Consider the following 20196-nt stretch of genomic DNA (forward strand, 5'->3'; position numbering starts at 1 on the left):
GGCAAACATAATGGCCCGAGCAACCTCTAAAAGATGGCAATTCTTCCTTTCAACCACTCCATTCTGGGCAGGAGTGTCAACACAGTTGGTCTGATGAAGTATCCCATTTTCAGCCAAATATGCCTGGAACTGGCCCTCCATGAACTCTCTACCATTATCACTTCGCAGAATTTTGAAGGTAGCATTGAATTGGGTATAAACCATACGATGAAAAATCCAAAAACAGTGAAAAACCTCTCTCTTGTGCTGCATCATGTACACCTAGGTAGGACGAGTATAACAGTCTATAAATGAGACAAACCATCTATAACCAGAAATAGAAGCACAACGAGCAGGGCCCCACACATCAGTATGAACTAAAGCAAAAGGGGAAACACTTCTTTTATTCAAAGGAGAATAACTGGAACGAGTCTGTTTGGCCAAAACATAGGCCTCACATAAAACCTCTTCCGTTTTACAAGCTTTAACTAACTGAGGAAATAAAGAGGCTAAAATCCGAAGTGGACGATGACCAAGCCCACAATGCCAAAGATGAAGGTCAGGGGACGAGGCTGAAACCAACTGATGGACTGAAGATGAAGCTAGCGGAAGAGAAGTCTGACCCGTGTCGTGGAAATAAAGACCATCATGTACCTTACCCCCACCAATCGTTGTCCCTTTCACTAGATCCTGTATGACACAATGAGAAAGAAAAAAGGTTGCTTTGTAGTTTAAATTTTTTGTAAGACTACTAAAAGAAGATTAGTAGAAAAGGAGGGAACATGCCAAACAGAATTTAATTGAAGGGTAGGAGAGCAACGAATGGAACCCTTTCCAGATATAGGAGAAAGGGAACCATTAGCTACTCGAACAGTGTCCTACTCAAACGATGGAGAAAACTGGTGAAAAGATGGGAGGAACCAGTCATGTGGTCAGTAGCACCGAAGTCAATAATCCATGAACTGGAGACAGTCGATGCACAATGACGACCGACTGGAATACCTAAAGAAAAGTGAGAACCAGAATGGGCAGCAGGTGTAGATGCCGTAGTAGATGCAACGGAAGAGGCCTGGAGCATGCGACGGAAAGATAGAAGTTCATCCGGAGAGAGACTAATGTCTGTAGAAGGGGCAGCAGTAGCAGCAATAGTAGTTTCAGTATGATTAGCCTTGGATTTGGGCTTCTCACGACCACGTTTAGCCTCAAAGTCAGCAGGCTTCACATGTAATTTCCAGCATTAAGCCTTAGTGTGATAGGGTTTGTTGAAGTGCTCACACTTGACAGGCTCTTTGGAGGCTGCATTACCACCACCAGTAATGGTAATAGAAGTAGGGCTAGAACCAGCTTGCAAGGCAGATCTTTCAACAGCAGAAGGATGTAACATAGCAGCCCGACAGGTCTCCTCTGTATGAACCAAAGCAAAGGACTGCTCCAATGTAGGGAATGGTGATCAGCTAAGCACCTCCACTCGAATAGGATCATACTCAATATTCAGACCTGCCAAGAAGTCATACAGGCGGATTTTTTTGACATGCTTGCGATGGGAAGCAATATCCACAGTTGTAGAAGGCTGACAGTCCGAGTAATGATCCAATCGCTGCCATAAATTTTTTAGGGCAGCATAGTATTTAGAAACAGATAACTCCATTTGAGTGGTGTCATGAACCTTCTTGCGAATCTCATACACCTGAGCATCATTCCCAACTTGCCCGTAAGTCTCCTTGGCAGCACTCCATATGTGATTGGTTGTATCCAGTAACAAATAGTTGCTGAAGAGGTAAGGTTGCATAGAATGGAGCAAATAGGACATCACCAAAGCATCATTGGATATCCATTTGCCTTGGAGAGGGCCAGGGTCAGTTGACTGTGTAGAACACCCAAGAATATGGCCAGTAAGGCCTCGACCAGCAATGGTCAAATAGGCAGACCTGGACCACATGAGGTAATTGGAGCCATCGAGCTTGATAGGAGCAGCAAGAGGGAGAAAGTCAGTTCTGGTCTATCCATCAAATCCAGAAGAGGCAGAAGTAACATCTGAGCCAGGCCCTTTGGCCCCCTGGCGCAAGCTTCTCTGCTTTAAGAACCACATCCCCCGTCATTGCTTCACTGCTTGGAGAATCTTCACCAAATGCCTCCCAACTCAGGCTATTCTCCGCTCTAGGCAGATTTTAGTCTCTCCTGCTTGTTGCCTCTGCTGGAACAATTCTGAAGACTTGGATCATCTTTTCTTTGAATGCCCTATTGCTGCTGCCATCTGGAAAGGAATCTTGTCCAAGTGCAGGCCTACTCGCAGAAGAATCCTCCCTTTCTCAAGGGAATGGATCTGGATTGACATGACCTTTGCTGGCAACTCTATTTGCAACTCGGTCGGCAAATTAGCTTTTTGTGCAACTCTTAACCACATTTGGATGGAGCGCAATATTAGGAAATGGACCTCCAATTCTCGCTCCTATCAGAAAATTTGGGATTCCATTTCCTTTGAAATTAAAGCAAAGTTATCGCTAGCTCCTCCTTCTTCTTGCTCGGACACCCCAAGGAACAGGCTCATTGTTGATTCCTGGGGCTTATCAAATGTTTCTTTTGTCACTTCTGCTGGCCTCTAGCTAAGCTAGGGCCTGGCTTTTTATTTTTTCTTCTCCCCCTCGGTGCCCCTTGTTTCCCTTTTCCCTTTTGGTAATGAAATTCTTATTCACCCAAGAAAAAACATCTGAGCCAGGCATACTTGCAATGGAACCAGTGCTGCCAGCCAGAAAAAATCGATAATGGGAGAAATCGATCCAAATTGAAGAGAACCAGAAATTTCCAAAAAAACTCATAAGATCTGTTGGATAGCAAGGTCGAATGGTCCCTAATGAAGAATAGAAGTCCCCTGAAAAAATCAGCAAAAATGGACAGCCCTAACCCAAAAATCGATGTGTCAGGGTTTTGAAAAAAACCCCTGAAAGTGGAATTGATTGAGGTGAGGGGACTTCAAAAACTTGATGTCGAGTGGTGATAGATGCTGACCAGAGCAGCTAGTATGGATCTCCAACAATGGAAAATCATCCTTCAAGATAAGAGAGGCTGGATCTTCAAAAAACAGAGAACTCCAAAAATCACAGAGGATGGAGGCAGCAACTATCGAGCTGAATTGGGATTTTAGAACATGTAGGATAGAGGTGGGATGGAGGGCAGCATCTAGACATTGCGATCACCTCATTAGTGCTGCCCTAAGGGAGGAAGGAGAACCAAGGAGGGGAGATCGAAGGGAAGGTGGAGGGATGAAAAAACGATGGGAGGGAGGAGATCAGAGAGTTTTTGGCTCTGATGCCATTTTAACAAAACAGCTTTGAGAGAATGGCTTGTATGATCAATGAGATCAACAAGCAACTTTATTTATAACTTTAAGAAGTGGGCAGAATTACAAAAATAACCCCCACATAGCTGACCCTACTAGCTATGGGGAAAAACATGAAAATACCCAAAATACCCTTTCAGGTGTTACATAACTCAACATAGCCATTGTAGGATGAGTAGTACTATCTGTTATCATTATCATCTCATACAGTTGTTTCAGTAAGTGAACTCAGTTCAACTAATGCTTATCACAACTAAATGGGATTTCAGTAGTTATGCCAGCTAAAATTGCAGACAATATTTTGAAGACTTTTTTAATTGAACCGGAATAATTCAGGAATCAGTATCCTAACTCTTACCCATTATATAAGTCAAAGATAAAACTCCATTATATCAAGAAACTGAAGGAAGGCCTATCTTGTCATCAAACAAAGATAGCCTGTGAGAATTCCTTCTTAATCAAAATCGCTATCAAAGTTGAGTCAGACTCTCAGAAAATCATAGAATGAATATTTTCCACATGAGCACCCCATCAAGCATAAAAAATAGTTTATCTATTTCCTACCCCAGCCATAGTAGAAGAAAAACAGACAAGAATTCACCTTGATCATTCTGAAATCTGAACCACCAATGTCCAATGGTTACTACAACAGCACCCAATGGTATTAACCATGAAGTTTCACTCTCCTGCTAGTTGGTTTCAGCCATTCAGCAAACATAAGGTCTAGCTGAGAGGGCTCCAGCACTCAAGAGAGGAAAAAGCAACTTTGATTGGATAAAAACACTAATGTCTCTCTACCAGGATGAGAGTATACATTTCAAAATACAAACAAGCATAGTTTATTTTCAGAAGTTAATAGATCCCATCAACTTCAGACCATCCAAATCTAGAATTGGTGGCAGAAGAGCATTCAAATATGTACCCAATCTAGACTTTGATCTGAATCTCTCCCATTTGTTGCATGGAGTTGAAGAATCCAGTATCCCCACAAGTGATACCAATCCAGATTGCTATGAATCAAATTAGCCAAACTAAGGATCAGTCAATCAGAAGGGTGAAAGCCTAGTACAGTCACTAAAAATGGCAGAAGTTCAATATTGGCAATGGAATGGGTGATTCTATGTATAATAGATCTGATCTGCCCCCATCCAGTGAGTATCTGGATTCTGGATCAGTATCAGTCAAATGTTGTAGCATTCTTTTTGTACTCAAACCCACCCTCATTAAACAACTTCTTAGCTAAAATAATCTGCCAGCTGCCATACCTTCCAACCCCCTCTTGAGATGCCATCTGGTCCTAGAGCTTTTCTTGTCTTCCTCTTCCTTCAAGACTCTTTTACTTCAGAAACACCCTAATTTTACGAATCCTCCACGGCTTGTAAATTCTGAGGGTCTACTAATTCCTTGTACAATGGGTATACTGACTACACTCACTGACTCACAGTGTCACACACAAGTCTTCAAAAAGCCCTTGGGTTCAAGGGAAAATAACTGGCATTACGAGTTTGCAACCTAGAAAGTTACATGGAGAAGTCCTACACTTTCCATGGTGATCCTTACGGATGCTTATTCTATTTAAATGCATCAATCTCCAGGAAAAGTGATTCCTATTTTACCTCATATTTACATACATAGAATCCGTTATGAAACTACAGTTTCCCAAACAAACATCCTAGGTATATGCAAGGAATACTACACAATGCTAATTTTCAAAATTTATACAAAACAGAAAAATTAAGCAACCGTTCCTCTAATTTCAAAATAGAGAGCATGCAGAATCATAGATTCCTACATGCAAAGTTAACCTATATAGAAGAAATAAAACCAGATCAAAAAGAAAAAACAAGATGGGAAAAGAGCCAATGTTAACAACAATGGACACAATTTTCAAAGCACTGTCTTAAAACCCTTCACATTCTTGAAGAACAAAACTTAAATACTTAATGGTAAAACCAGATAATCCTAACGACCTCATACAACAATCATAAAATTCTATTGACATAAGAATCAGAAAAATCCCCAGACAACTGTATATGATTAAGTTTCCATCTAGATTTCTTGACAAGCTAAAAGAGGAGCATGAAATAATACCCATACCTGATACAACACAGTTGCCAACACCCGCATAAATCGTTCCACTTGGACAAGCAACATTCCTGCTTTTTCAGTTGCACTATCAATCATATTTTCGTCCAGACCAACACCCTGATAACGTGCACGCCATCTCGAAAGGCCTCTCAGTTCTCCGATTCTAAATGCAATAATTTCAGCAGCAGGCTACAAAATGGATAATTAAGAACATCAATTCTTCTATCAGCAACAGTAAATCAACTGAGCTACTATGGCAGCATACCATATACATCAATGAGAAAATCCATTGTTTACTTACCAAAATCATGGATTGGTGGCAGGCCATAAACCTTAAAAATAAATTAAAGAATTAGGAATTCAAAACCCTTTTAACAGTTCAGTGACAATCTTTGTAATTATGGGATAAATGGATAAGGCAGTGGCAATTCTGTAATTAGAGGAACAAATAGGACATAAGAGGAAAAGGATCTAATAGCAGGTCTGTCAAAGAGAAGGAATAAAGATGGAATTACTTAAGATATTATTCATAAATAAGCAAATACCCCCTATTTGAATCCAATACAAATAGTTAAAAAATAAAATTCCAAAAGGATAAAAAGTCAACCCCCCATTTCAAGAACAAGAACTGGATTTTCGGCGGTATGTGCAATTTTCAACTGTCTAATGTCTGGGGTTTTTTCAAATCTAAAAATTCCATAAATCTTTTTTTTTTTTTTTTTGTGAATAAAATAATGAGAAAATTAGTTGGGCACCCCCTGTACTATGGCCATTTTGCTTACGATTTACCAACGTTTGAAACAATTACTTGACACCCCCCGAAACCTGATGGTGTTAGTCTGCTGTTAGTGTTTAAATGGAAATATCTATTTTACCCTTATGAGTTATATAACTTAAACTTATGAAGTTAAATGACCAACTTAACCTCCTTCTTCTCCTTCCTCTCCTTCTTTCTTCTTTAACTTTTTCTTCTTCTTTTTCCTGCAACTACAGTTCAGCTGCAGAGGGAGGACCGAACCTCACCACCATCACCATCAACGCATGATGGGTACATCGGGAGGGATTCTCGGTTTCTCGCCCTCTCTGCTCTTCTTCTTCTTCTCTTTTTTTTTTTTTTCATTCGGTGGAACCCTAGAGGGAGTAGGGGTGGAGTAATAATCTCAGTTCATCTCACAGCAATAATCCACTTATGCAGCAATAATCTCAGTCCATTTGTAGAGGTCAAAATTTTCAATCGGTGGAATCCAACAGTCCATTTGTAAAGGTCAATCGATGTACACCATTGCAACAATAATCTCAGAATGGACAAAATCAAACTGCCATACTATCTTCAGCCTGTGAACGGAAGGCTGGTTCCAAGATCTGTAAAGCTGTCATAACCCAAGTGGCAGAGGACATATCTCTGAAGGCTGACTATTTGCCATATGTGGGTGCATATGGAAGTAGGGGAAAACGAATGATTTTCACAACCAGATTCAAGGGTATTTGGGCATTTCAGCTTGGTTCCATTCTCTCTCAAATTGAGGAGGGGGGAGGGGGAAGATTAAGACACCAGGTCAAAATGGACAATTAAATAAGGAAGCAAAGTAATTTCCATCACAAACCCATAATTGACCATAACATGCTCAAATTGCATGATATTAGACTGATTGAAGAAGTAATTGAATTACTTTCCACTGGCACCAATATCATTTGATTGTTTACTACTAACCTTCTACATTTAACTATATTTACAGGACAGTTTTGTTGTGGACATATCTATCTTATGGCTTTTTCCCCTCTTTGGTGAAAATGGAACAATGCTTTGAACAATGGTGGCTTTTCCCATATCTTTGGGAGTTTTAGAAGGAAAGAAAAGTGAAAGATTTTCAAATGGAGGAGACAGCTACCAAGACTGTCAGATAGACATGTTCCCTTATGTGACTATCTATATACAGAGATTTCAGAGAACCATGAGGGCAGCGAAAATACTTAATCGGAAATCAAGTTTTTACCTCTATGAAAGAGTAACAGGCAGCGGGATCTCAAATTTAAATTTTTTTTTGGTACTTGAATCGGCCATGAAAGAGATTTATTAGGGTTTAAATCTGAAATCGATTAAGGGTTTTGGGTTATTTTGATTTGAAATTTGTTTAAGAAAAGAGATTTTTTTTCTAAAATCGATTAGGCTTTGAATCTGAAATTGGGGGTTGTGGGAAGGAGGAAGAGGGTAAAAGGGTCACTTCACTACCCTCTAAGGGTAGTTTAGGCATTATAACAAATTTAACTGATGACATCATCACTAAACTAACAGACAGGACTTACTTGAAAGAAATGGTAAACTGCAAGGGGTGTTCAAGTAATTGTTTCAAACATTGGGGAGACTAAGTAATTAGGCCATAGTAGTATAGTACAGGGGGTGTCCAAGTAATTTTCTCTAAAATAATTCATTACAAAAGAGGAAAGAAAGAAAAAAGTATAACTACCCTCAAATAGGAGGGAGAAGAAGAGAAAAACAAACAGCCAAAGAGCCTGTTCCTTGGGAAGTCAATACAAATAGAGGGAACAACCAAACTAAGTTTGGCTTTAATTTCAAAAGAAATGGAATCCCAAATCTATTTGATGAGATCGAGATTTGGTGGTCCATTTCCGAATATTACGTTCCATCCAAATGTGATTGATGACAGCATAAAAAGCCAGCTTTCCAACCACGTCGCATAGGGTAGAGCCACCAAAAGTCATATCAATCCATATCCATTCTCTGTCAAAAGGAAGAATCCTACGATTGCTTGGCCAACATTTTGCAAGGATGCCTTTCCAAATGGAAGAGGAGAAAGGGCATGCAAAGAAAAGATGATTGGAATCCTCAATTGCATTCCAGCAAAGACCACAACTAGGGGGAACCGAGATGTGCCGATGGCGAAGAAAGGACTACGTTGGAAAGCAGTTGGAAAAGACTCTCCAAGTCGTAAAGCAATGACGAGGGATATGGTGCTTAAACCAAATAAGCTTCCTCCAAGGAGCTAACAGACCACGAGCACGAATGAGATCCCAAGCCACTTTGGAACTAGAGGAACCAGAGGAACTCGGCAACCAAGTAACACAGTCACCTCGATAATGGGGTCTTCTAGTAATGGAAGGTAAGATACTCCAAATATTGCTAAGCACCGGCTTTGAAGATTCCAGGGGGGGCCCAGCCATTCAAATCAAGAATATCCGCCACCAAAGCATTTCGAGCCAACCCAGAGCCATAGATAGTTCTATGACTAACCTGATGGAGAAGGATTCCCATTGGGTGCCAATGGTCAAGCCAAAGGGAGATGGAGGTCCCATCACCTATACGGGATTGGATAGATCCAAGAACAGACAGTCGAGTAGCAAGGATTTTACGCCAAACCCATGAAGCATCAAATGTGATAGAGACAATCCAAATAGAACCCGATTTTAGAAGCCCGGAATAAATCCAATCAACCCAAATACTCCTCTTTCTAGAGGCAATCTTCCAAATCAACATGATGATACCAGCTGAGTTCATTTCCTTGATTCTTCTAATGCTTAGGCCTCCTTCCTCCAAAGGGAGGCAAACTGAAGCCCAACTAAGGGGGTGAAGAAACCTTGAGGAGTCAGAGCCTTTCCAGAGGAAAGAAGACATAAGGGATTCCAAAGACTTGATGGTGGAGTGAAGTAACCCATAAATTCCTAACCAGTAAATATAAGAAGCTTACAGAACTGATTTGATAAGCACCAACCTTCCCACATAAGAGAATAGCTTGCCTTTCCAAAGTCGAAGTCTTTTCCTAATGAGATCCAGCATAGGAGTACAGTGATAGGTAGAGAGACAAGCCGGAATCAAAGGAAGCCCCAAGTATTTGACCGGAAGTTGACCAATAGAGAACCCACATTTTTCCACCAAAGCAGCTTTATCCAATTCTGCGACCTCAGCCAAGAAAAGGAGGGACTTAGATGGATTAATCTGAAGACCCAAGAGCACTTGGAAATGCTGCAAGCAATACATAATAGTCTCAAAGGAGGTAATAGAAGCCTTGGAGAAAATCATGAGGTCATCTGCGAAAGCCAGATGGGATAGCTTGAGGGCTTTGCACTTGGGGGTGGGACTAATGAGCTGCTGATCTTTGCAAATTTGGATATCCCGAGATAAAACTTCTAGAGCTAAAGTGAAGATGTAAGGAGAAAGGGGGCACCCTTGACGAAGACCCATTGAAGAAGCAAAATAGCCTGCAGGGCTACCATTAACAAGCACAGAGAACCTAGGGGTGGATATGCAATAATGGATCCAATGAATGAAGGCCGGGGGGAATCCAATCTTAGACAATATCTTTCCAATAAAGTCCCATCTCAGAGAATCAAAAGCTTTGAGAATATTAATCTTCATAAGAGCAGCTGGGGAATGGTTCTTTCTCTCAAAGCCTCTAACAATCTCATTGCAAAGAAGGATGTTATCAGAGATATTTCTCCCTGGAATGAAGGCAGACTGATTTTCACTAACAAGAAGATCCACAACAGTCTTGAGCCTGAAGGCGAGGACTTTAGCAATGAACTTGTATAGAAGATTGCAGAGGGCAATAGGCCTGAAATCTGACATCACTGAAGGTCCCACCTTCTTGGGAATGAGGCAAAGAAACGTATGGTTCACTCCTTTGATCTGGCTTGGATTAAGGAAGAAACTTCTAATAGCTTTAATAAGGTCTTCCTTGATGATCCCCCAAGTAGCTAAAAAGAAACCCATACTAAATCCATCTTGCCCAGGAACCCGGTTCAACTTGAGAGATTGGATAGCAGTGCTAATTTCTGCCTCAATTGGAATGGCCCGAGAGATTCAAATAGCTCAGTAGGAATGAATTTATTTAGCAAATTGTTTGGAATCGGGCCAGCATCATCCAAAGTACCACTGAAGAGATCCTTGAAATAGTTCACAGCCATACCTTTAATGTCTTTCACACTAGTAACTGAAGAACCTCTGGAGCCACAAGCTGCAAAATGGAGTTGTAATTGGATCTGGATTTCATGGATCGGTGAAAATAGGCTGAGTTAGAGTCCCCTAACTCCAACCACTTAATCCTGGATTTCTGTCTTAAGAAACTTTCCTCTTGGGAGAGCAGCAAAGATAACTCAAGAGAAGCAACCTTTTCATCAATAGCAAGCTGATCATTAAGATTATCGGATTAGAGCTGCAACTGGAGAGAAGCTAACTTATCCTTGCAGTCCAAAACATGTCGGGAGATGTTACCAAAAGTATTTGTGTTCCAGACTTTGAGGGCAGCTTTCACATTGTGGAGCTTCCTAGCAAAAGCAATAAGGGGGGAAGAAAAGGCTTGAACAGGCTTGTCCCAAGCATCCTCAACAGTGTCTAGGAAAGTAGAATGAGAGGACCACATGTCAAAGTATTTAAAAGGCTTAGGGCCAAAGGAAGTGTAAGGCCGGATAGATAAAGAAATAGGACAATGGTTCGAAATTCCAGGGGTATCAAAGGTGGCAAAGGAAGAAGGGAAGGATGCAAGCCAAGTTTCATTGACAATAACACGATCAAGTTTACAAGCAATACGGGAATTTCCAGCCCTTTTGTTACTCCAAGAAAAAGTAGGCCCAGAACAACAGAGATCATCCACTTCCAAACCCTCAATACAATCATTGAAAGTAGCCATAGAATCGGAATCCAAATGATCACCTCCCTGTTTTTCATGACAAAACCTGATCACATTAAAGTCTCCTCCAAGACCCCAAGGAAGAGGACCAATTTGGTGGGCAATAGTGTGGAGATCATCCCATAAAGAGAGGCGCTGCTCTGGACAGTTGGAAGCATAAATAACAGTGAAGTAGAAAGTGAATTGGTTAAGGCAGTCTAAGAAGCACAAATGGAGGAATTGGGCAGAGGAGGAGAGCAGCGAAATTTTTATTTTTGAAGGATCCCAAAGGACCCAAATGCAACCATCAGGGTGGTGATTATAGTTGGTTAATAGGGACCAACCCAGGGCAATGGAATTCAAATTCTAGCAGCATTGGGATCTTTAACATGAGTTTCAATTAAGCAACAAAAAATAGACTTTTGGAGCCGAATACGAGATCGAACAGTAGCATGTTTACAAGGGGAATTGATACCCCGAGTGTTCCAAATAACACCATGATTCATTTGGACAAGGGGAGGGGGAGCAGCTTAGGCCCATGGAGCCGGGACAAGACACTTCGAAACGAGAAAGCACTTTGGTGACGACGATTGTAAGAACAAGCAAGGGAAGGCATTGCAAGGGGAACCGAAGGAACAGGGGACTTGCAAGATTATTGATTAAAGGAGGGGGGTCGGGTAAAAGAGAAGAGGAGGGACCCAGGTTAGGATCCAAGGAGTCCCTGACCCGATCCACAGAGAAATGGTCCACAGAAGAGGACAAAGAGCCTAAAGTGGGGGCCACAGAAGTAGAAAGGTTAGGAATGGAAGGCACGTGGGTTACAAGGGGTAAAGTGGGAATGGAAGGCACAAGGGTTACAAGGGGTAAAGTGGGAAGCAAATGGTTAATAGAAGAAGAGATAGTAGGCTCGTGGGCTGAGGGTCCCACAATAGGGGGTGGAGGGGAAAGAGAAGAATTAGCATTAAAGGGGAAAGGGTCAGACGAAACCTGGGAAAGTGAAGACGAAGGATCACTCGCAGGAAGAGGGATGGGTTCAGGTTCCTGCTGGGAACCAGGCTGCAAAGTCGGAGAGGAGACCGACAAAAGTAGCGACAACTCTCGAGGAATCGAGGAGAGATCACCAGGGATGACAGTGTGGCCAGCAGGTAGCGCCGTTGCCATACGTGAATGGCTATGAGGTAAAACAGAGTCGCAGATCGGGGCAAGGGTCAATCTCTGTAGAAGGCTCAGATGATAAAGCTACAAAACGATTGTGCCCAGTGGGTCAAACTTAATTCCATAAATCTTAATATAATAAAACATTGCTAAAAACCAAAATTGCAGTAAAATATTCATTTGTTTGGATGTCTACAAAAATATTTTCATTCATAGCGATTTTAGACAGCATTCGCACATACCAAATTAAGTTTGACCGGAACATAACTACTTCAATATAACTCAAGTTTAAGCAATCTTTGATTATTCCTAGTGTAGGGAATTTGGGGCTAGGGTTTGGATCGATTATTCCTAGTGTAGGGAATGAAATTCAATTCAAGTATGGTGTGATTCTGATGGTTGGATTTGTCTGTGAAGAATTTGGGCAATAGGATGATCTCCAGAAATAGGTGGGATGTTGTGGTTTGAATGGTGTAATGGGAAAACAGCTTGGTTCGAGTATTCCAATCGGGCAGGAGAATACACGATCCAATTATATATGAAGGTGTTGATAGCTGAATGGTTTGTTAAGAATTTTGGGAGATGGGTGGGAAAATTAGGGTTTGGGCTGGTTCGGAGGATTAGAAGAAGAATGGGTATTGATGGGATGGATCAAACTTACTGTCGTTGCAAGGGCAGCGAAGTTGGTTAGAGAATCTTGAATAAATCTTGAATCTTGATCTTGAACTTGAAGGAGAGCCTCAAAAGAAACCATCTGGGCTTCACACCGCAAGGTGCCGATTAGATCAAACACCAATCCCACCAACGAAACACCCGGGCTTCACACCACATGGTGTCAATTGGATCACACACCAATCCCACCAGCTTTGATCACACACAAAGCAGATCTTCAACAGAAGAAAGGTTGTAGCAGCTTGCAAGAGCAGATATCATAAACGGTGAGGTAAAGAGGAGCCCCACGGTTCTTCTTTATTTATATTGGCCAAAGGCCTAAATTCCTATGCAGCCTAGGAATAGGAAATCCCAGTCAAAGCCTAAATACAAAACACTCCCTCTCTAAAATTCGTGTAGAGGTGTGGACCTTAAAATATAACTTGAGTTAAAAAGATAGGGCTAATCCCGTATGCAACTTATGTATCCCTACTTTAGGTCCATAAAAGTGACTTATTACATTGAAAACCCATGGGACCAAAGGCCCAACATGTCTATAACCCAACCCTAGACTTATTTCTAAGGAAAGAAGCCCAGTTTAGTGATAAACCTGCATCAGCTGGCTTCTTCCAAATCACAACTTCGTCCACAATCTCATAATCATTTAGCAAGTTTGATTATTAAATTTAGTGAGTAAAATTTAATTACTACATGTATAAAGTTTTAAGTTAGTTATAATATCATCTCCGATGATGATTCATTTTTGTATTGGGTTCGTTTCCCTTTCCTACACTTTAATTCCAAACAGATGGCCTTAGGGAAAGGATCTGAGTGTGCACCTGAAGATGCTCCTGGACAACAAGATGAAGCTCTTTCCCAGCATTATGGATAGCCTTTGCCACTCTCTTGAGTCCCTATGTGGTGAACAATCAAAAAATTAAAAGACGATAATAATAAATAAATCTTTAGTCAATAGCCATAAATACACTGAGACGGTTTGCTATACCACTTCACCAAGAGAGTTAACTAGAAACTGATGAACTGGTGGACTTGTTCGAGCACCACCAAGAAGGCTTAGGAACTCCTCTTGGGGGCAGGAGTCGAGTCCTGGGAATAAAATGAAGAAAACAGCAAACATAAAACATGAAATTAAGAATATGTTACAACTAAACTGCTATTTGATTATGATTTTAAGATATTAGTAGCTACCATGGTCAATAATCAGAGAAGATAGAGGGTCAAACTTCTCATGAAACGTATGCATTGCATCTGACCATTGCTTAGACATAACTGATAGTGAAGCCCGGAAAACTTCAATTAAGTCCGTAATGTTTGAAGCTTGCAGGGCAACCTGATGGAGCTCATTTTTCCTAAGTATAGACAAAAAAAACAAGCGTATTGATCACACTTATCAGCAAAAAAACCAACAGAATGAATAACAGCACCTGGAGCATAACCATACAGATGAAGATATATTTGATTAAGCCCAACAGGTGAAATTAAAACAAAGAATCCAAAGTTAATATATGCATTACAATATCACTTACTGGTCTGATCTACTAAAACCACTTGGTGAAAATTTTAAAAATATCCATGCATACTTAATCTGGCAGAGCCAATATCAGAATTTTCTATTTTTTCTCTGATAAGTTAAATTTAATTAAAAAACAAAAAAAGAATGTTGCTATTAGAATTTTTCTCCTCTAGGGAAATGGATATGAAGATTTCTGATGTAGCAGCAGTCTATATGGCATGTTATATGCGCTCTGTTGAAAAATATCGAGCATGTAGGGGCTAAGAGTAATCTCGATTAAAATATTCCAATACTCTAATTGAGATTCTTCCCCCTATGTGTCTCCTTTTGTGTTGTGTATAATTAGGATTGTCAAGTCCTAGTTTAGTTTCTATTTTATTTTCCTATTGTAACTTTGACTACTAATATGATTAGGAGTCCTCCTTCAGTTGTAATCTGGTATATATAAATAAAGGCAGTGTGAGGGAGGCCGTTGAGTTCGATCAATCTCTTGACAGTCCTCCACTCTTCTTCCTCCTTCATCTCTTCTCTTCCTCTTCTTCTCGGTTCTAGTTCTTCAGAGTTTATTCAGTTTCATGGTATCAGAGCTCAACCATTAGTTGGTTGTTGCCCGAGATTCTGGTTTGAAGGTCTTTTAAAGGTTCTCTTAAAGGGGTGCAGCACCCTATGCTGCATACTACTACAAATTAAACCCTAGATGAAGTTTTCAATTGAAAACTAGGGTTCGACTGGTTACCTGAAGTGCAAGATCGATTGGAGATCATCAAGTGTAAGCTGTGGTTTCTTCTTGAAGACCATTACTACTCTTATTTCTGATCCAGTAAGTGGATTATTATTGACGACTCAAGATTCAATCTACTCAGGAGCTTCAAAGTATTTTATTTTATATTTTCTGCAGTGCCCTAGTTAGGGTATTATATCAAGAGCTCTCCAATCGATCCAATAATATGTTAAGGTTTTTGGGATCTGATTCCCCTCTTTCAGAACAGCACTCGGCCTATCTATTCCGTTGGTTCTTGGGGTTGGTAAACCCTAGATTTGATTATTGTTGAGATTTAGGTTTTTAAACCCTAATATTGCTGCTGTGCTACTGCTGCTACTACTTTTGGGTTGTTTTAAACCCTAATCTGGTTCTATTTAAGAACCGGTTTTTACTACTGCTGCTACTCCTTGTGATTGATCAGTTATCCTTGTGGCTGATCCTAAACCACCAACGGACAATGTCCAAGTTCAGATCACTACTATTAAACTCTCCAGAGTATCAAACTATCTCTTATGGGCCCAGGCAGAGCTGGACACCCTATTCATACGATCGTCACATTATGTGCTTCTAGAAATGGTGATCCCAGGGGCATCGATGTGAATACATACAGTATGTGTATTGAATTGAATCACGGGAGAATCTTGCATGTGTTACTGCCAGTAGTTGAGGAATGAGACTCTTACTTTTTAGAATTCGGTTAGCCCTTTGACCAGAGAGATCCTTGTCGTTGCAGTACCGCATCACGGGTTTAGGCACACCAATGGTTGATGTCCCTCAGACTACACGTCGGTCATGGTGTCGTATCATGAACAAAAGAGATGCTCAACACGGAATCCATTGCCCTTAATTTGGGAATATTGAGGAGAGAGTGCCCATGTATGATCGGATGGAAATCTAGATCCAGTGTTGTGTTTTGTAATTGTTCACAAAATTATTTTATCTTATATGAATTTATCTACATTGAAAAGAGTTTTCAAAATGCTTTTGGGTCAGATCACAATCACAGAGTCTCAGTATGGGCATGCACATTGAATTGGGGTTTGGCAGTAATTAAATTACATGCCCTATAGTTCACTATGTTTTATTGTCTGGTGGAGGGGCTGATTTGTGATTAATTAGATTAATTGCAAATATCTACACTTTTGGGGAGTAAACAATGTTTAATTATCCAGAATATAATTATCTAATGATATCTTTAATTAAATTAAAGATATTGTGGGATAATTATATTAGATAAAGATTCCCTTTTTATTCTACATCTTCCCTCCCTATTGTAGCAAACTAGGAATAGGAAATTACTAAAAGAGATGAACACATGGTATGATGGGATTAAGAATCCCAATCATACACAATCCGGACACCTAATTTAGTGGGATTTATAAATAAAGTGGGGAGAGAGAGTAGCCCAAGCACAAGGTGATGTTGGACAAAACCTGAAGGAAAATAGGCCAAAAACACTGTTCATATTACTGTACACGTGAACAGTGTCATAGCCCCTATATTGCCTTGGTGTGAATGCTACTAGAAGATCGTGTGGGGCCCAAGACCATATCGTGTGAAGACTTTTTTAGAAGGGTCACTTTTGTCTGTGTGGGGATTTCGGAGTTAGTTTAGTTTCTATTTTAATAGTTGTTTGTTTCTATTTTCTGTTTTAGTAACTTGGCCAAGTAGACTTTCTATTTCAGTTAGTTTCTAATTCAGTTTAATACTTGGAAAGCAAATCTCAGCCATATAAGAGACTGCTATTTTATTTCCTTCTATTTTTGACTCATCCCCTTGAGTCCATTTATATGTAACAGCCCATAGAGGCTCCCCACGATTTAGTGAATGATTGAGTATTGCTTTGAGCAAGTTTCTTATCCCATTGTGAGGATGAAGGGCAGCCTGGCTGGTGAGAGCCGAAACCCATGAAGGGTTGAGAGAGCCTGGCTGGTGAGAGCCAAATCTCCTTACCCCCTTCTCTCTTCTTCTCCTATCTTCTCTTCTTATCCTTTCTTCTCTCCCTGCCCTGCTCGATATTCCTTGCTGGTGCTTCTGTTTGTCACTGTAACAATTCATTAAGGACTCAGCCTGGAGATCAGAATCTATCCTCAGTTGATTCCAAAGGCTGCTGCTGCTGTTCCTGCAAGTTGATGTTTTGCTGCAACTTCTGAGTCCCATATCTTCACAATGCTCCATCAGAATCGGTTGAGATTTGGAGAGCTCAATCACACCACCAAACACTCCACTCGATCCCTATTGCAGGCCCTTCTATTGGTTAGATTGTTCTACAGCACCAACCTTCTATTTTCATCCTCAACTCATATCTCCACTTCTGTCCATCAGAACTGAACCAATCTTGCAGCAAAGTTCATCCTTTCAAGGCTACACTCGATCCTCCTTGGAGCCCAAACACAGTGCTGGTTTGGAAGTTATTACATAACCTTCTAATTTTGGGTTATCTTCATATCTCAGCCTCTAGCCATCAGAATTGGCTGAAATCTGGAGTACAGATTCTCTTCACCATCAACTCCACTCGATCTGAGTTTGGAGTCATTCTACATGCTGGTTTGGTTTGAATTCTAAGACTTCTAATGCTGAGTTTTATTGTTATTTTGATTTGTGGGTTTGTTTGGGGTTAGTTTAACCCTAATCTAGTCTTACATTACAAGAAAATTGTTAACAAAACAGAATTGATTAATGCTTAAGTGAATCAATATGATTCCCTAAGCCCTTTATTTATACTAATAAAACAGAATTACATGGACATATATGCCCCTACATAGCCGACATAGTATAAACAAAGGAAAAGAAAGAATAAACATAAGAGAATAAAACAAAAGGAAGAAAGGACCAGAATACCGTACTGGCCTATATATCTAACACTCCCCCTCAAGTTGATGCAAAAATGTCACACATGCCCAACTTGGCTAGAAAAGGATGAAACACTTTGCCACTCAGCCCCTTTGTGAACACATCAGCCAGCTGATCAGTAGACTTCACATAGGAAACACAGATTAGTCCAGCTTCAAGTTTCTCCTTGATGAAATGTCTGTCCACCTCCACATGTTTAGTACGGTCATGTTGGACAGGATTATGAGCGATGCTTATGGCAGCCTTATTGTCACAATATAACATCATTGGAAGTTGGACAGCAACCCCAATATCTTGCAACAGCCCCTTAAGCCACAACAATTCAAAGATACCATGAGCCATCGCACGGAATTCAGCCTCAGCACTGAACCTTGCCACCACATTCTGTTTTTTACTATGCCAGGTGACAAGGTTCCCACCTACAAAAGAGCAATATCCAGAGATGGACTTCCTATCACTTGAACTAGCCCAATCTGCATCAGTGTATGCTTCAACCTTCAGATGACCATTGGGAGATAAAAGTATCCCTTGTCCCGGAGCAGACTTCAAGTATCGTAAGATGCGAAGGACTACCTCCATATGAGAAGAATAAGGGTCATGCATAAACTGGCTGACCATACTAACTGCAATGGCAATGTCTGGTCGAGTGTGAGACAGGTAGATAAGTTTGCCTACCAACCGTTGATAACGACCTTTGTCAACTGGTGTGCCTTCTTTCTCCTTGAATCTTGTCGTAGCTTCTATGGGAGTGTCCGAAGGATGACACCCTAGCAACCCTGTTTCAGACAGTAGATCCAAGACATACTTTCTTTGAGACAGAAATATGCCCTTTGAAGAGCGAGCAACCTCTATCCCTAGAAAATATTTCAAAGTCCCCAGATCCTTAATTTCAAACTCACGGCCAAGGAACAGCTTCAACCTGTTGATCTCATCACCATCATTGTCGGTCACTACAATATCATCAACATAGACTATGAGGAGAGTAACCCTATCACCCACACATTTGATGAACAAGGTATGATCAGCATTGCTTTGCTGGTAGCCCACTGAAAGCATAGCCTTGTGAAATCTACCGAACAAAGCTCTAGGTGACTGCTTCAACCCATAGAGTGCATGCTTCAGTTGACACACCTTACCCTTGGTAGCAGGACTTGAAAAACCTGGAGGAATGTCCATAGATACTTCTTCCTTTAGTTCACCATGGAGGAAGGCATTCTTCACATCCAACTGCTGAAGATCCCATCCAAGGTTCACTACACAGGATAGCAATACCCTTACAATATTGAGTTTGGCTACCGGTGCGAAAGTCTCCTGGTAGTCAATGTCATATGTCTGAGTGAAGCCTTTAGCAACTAGACGTGCCTTGTACCGATCCACTGTACCATCTGCCTTCTGCTTGACCACAAACACCCATTTACAACCCACTGGTTTTTTCCCTGGAGGAAGAGCTACAAGATCCCACGTATTGTTTTTGTTTAATGCTCTCATTTCTTCCAACATTGCTGGCTTCCACTTCCCATCTGTAGATGCTTCCTGCCAATTTTTAGGAATGGAAACAGAAGAAAGGGAGGAAACAAAGGTACGAAAAGAAGGAGAAAGAGAACTATAAGAAACAAAACGGGAAATGGGATGTAAAGTGCAGGTCCTGGTACCTTTGCGATGTGCAATGGGTAGATTAGAAGAGGAAGGCTCACCAGGAGAAGGAGGATCTGGATCCTGAGGCGGCAACTGGATGGGTATCGGTGCTGCAGTGGACTGATTCTGCCCTCTGTTAAAACATCTCCGGTTATAAGTGAGAATGGCGGAATTGTCAATGGTCCTCTATACTGGAGTCAGCTTCCCCTGAATAGCAATATTACCACCACCTGTTTCCATGATCTCCCCCTGTATTGGATTCCCCTCAGATGAAGGGACAGCAGCCTCGGGAGGCTGGGCAGCAGCCATGGGAGGCTGGACAGCAGCCACGGGAGGCTGGACAGCAGCCTCGGGGGGCTGGACAGCAGCCGGGGAGGGTTGGTCAGTAGCTATAGGTGATGAAGGGAGGGGAAACCCAAGAGTATGAACCACATCTTCACTAGAACTCTCCCCCTGAAGAGGTGGGGAAGAATAATAGGAAAGGGTTTCATGAAAAACCACATCCATACTGACCATAGTACGACGGGTAGGAAGGTGGTAACACTTGTAACCTTTCTAGGTTGGAGAATAACCCAAAAAA

The 20196-nt window shown here is 41.1% G+C and overlaps 1 protein-coding gene across 2 annotated transcripts in view; it reads right to left on the reverse strand.

Moving 5' to 3' along the window:
* The window catches only part of LOC122660287 (anaphase-promoting complex subunit 4), a 131411-nt gene that overhangs the window by 79055 nt on the left and 32160 nt on the right, over window positions 1-20196 (reverse strand). For both annotated transcript variants that reach the window (XM_043855525.1, XM_043855524.1), the window contains exons 8-11: window positions 14041-14201; window positions 13838-13938; window positions 13671-13745; window positions 5414-5593 (exon numbers count right to left, since the gene is read on the reverse strand). In XM_043855525.1, the coding sequence (XP_043711460.1) occupies window positions 5414-5593; window positions 13671-13745; window positions 13838-13938; window positions 14041-14201 (517 nt within the window). The remainder of the gene's footprint in view (window positions 1-5413; window positions 5594-13670; window positions 13746-13837; window positions 13939-14040; window positions 14202-20196) is intronic.

The sequence above is a fragment of the Telopea speciosissima genome, chromosome 4 (genome assembly GCF_018873765.1).
Source record: "Telopea speciosissima isolate NSW1024214 ecotype Mountain lineage chromosome 4, Tspe_v1, whole genome shotgun sequence".
NCBI lineage: Eukaryota > Viridiplantae > Streptophyta > Magnoliopsida > Proteales > Proteaceae > Telopea > Telopea speciosissima.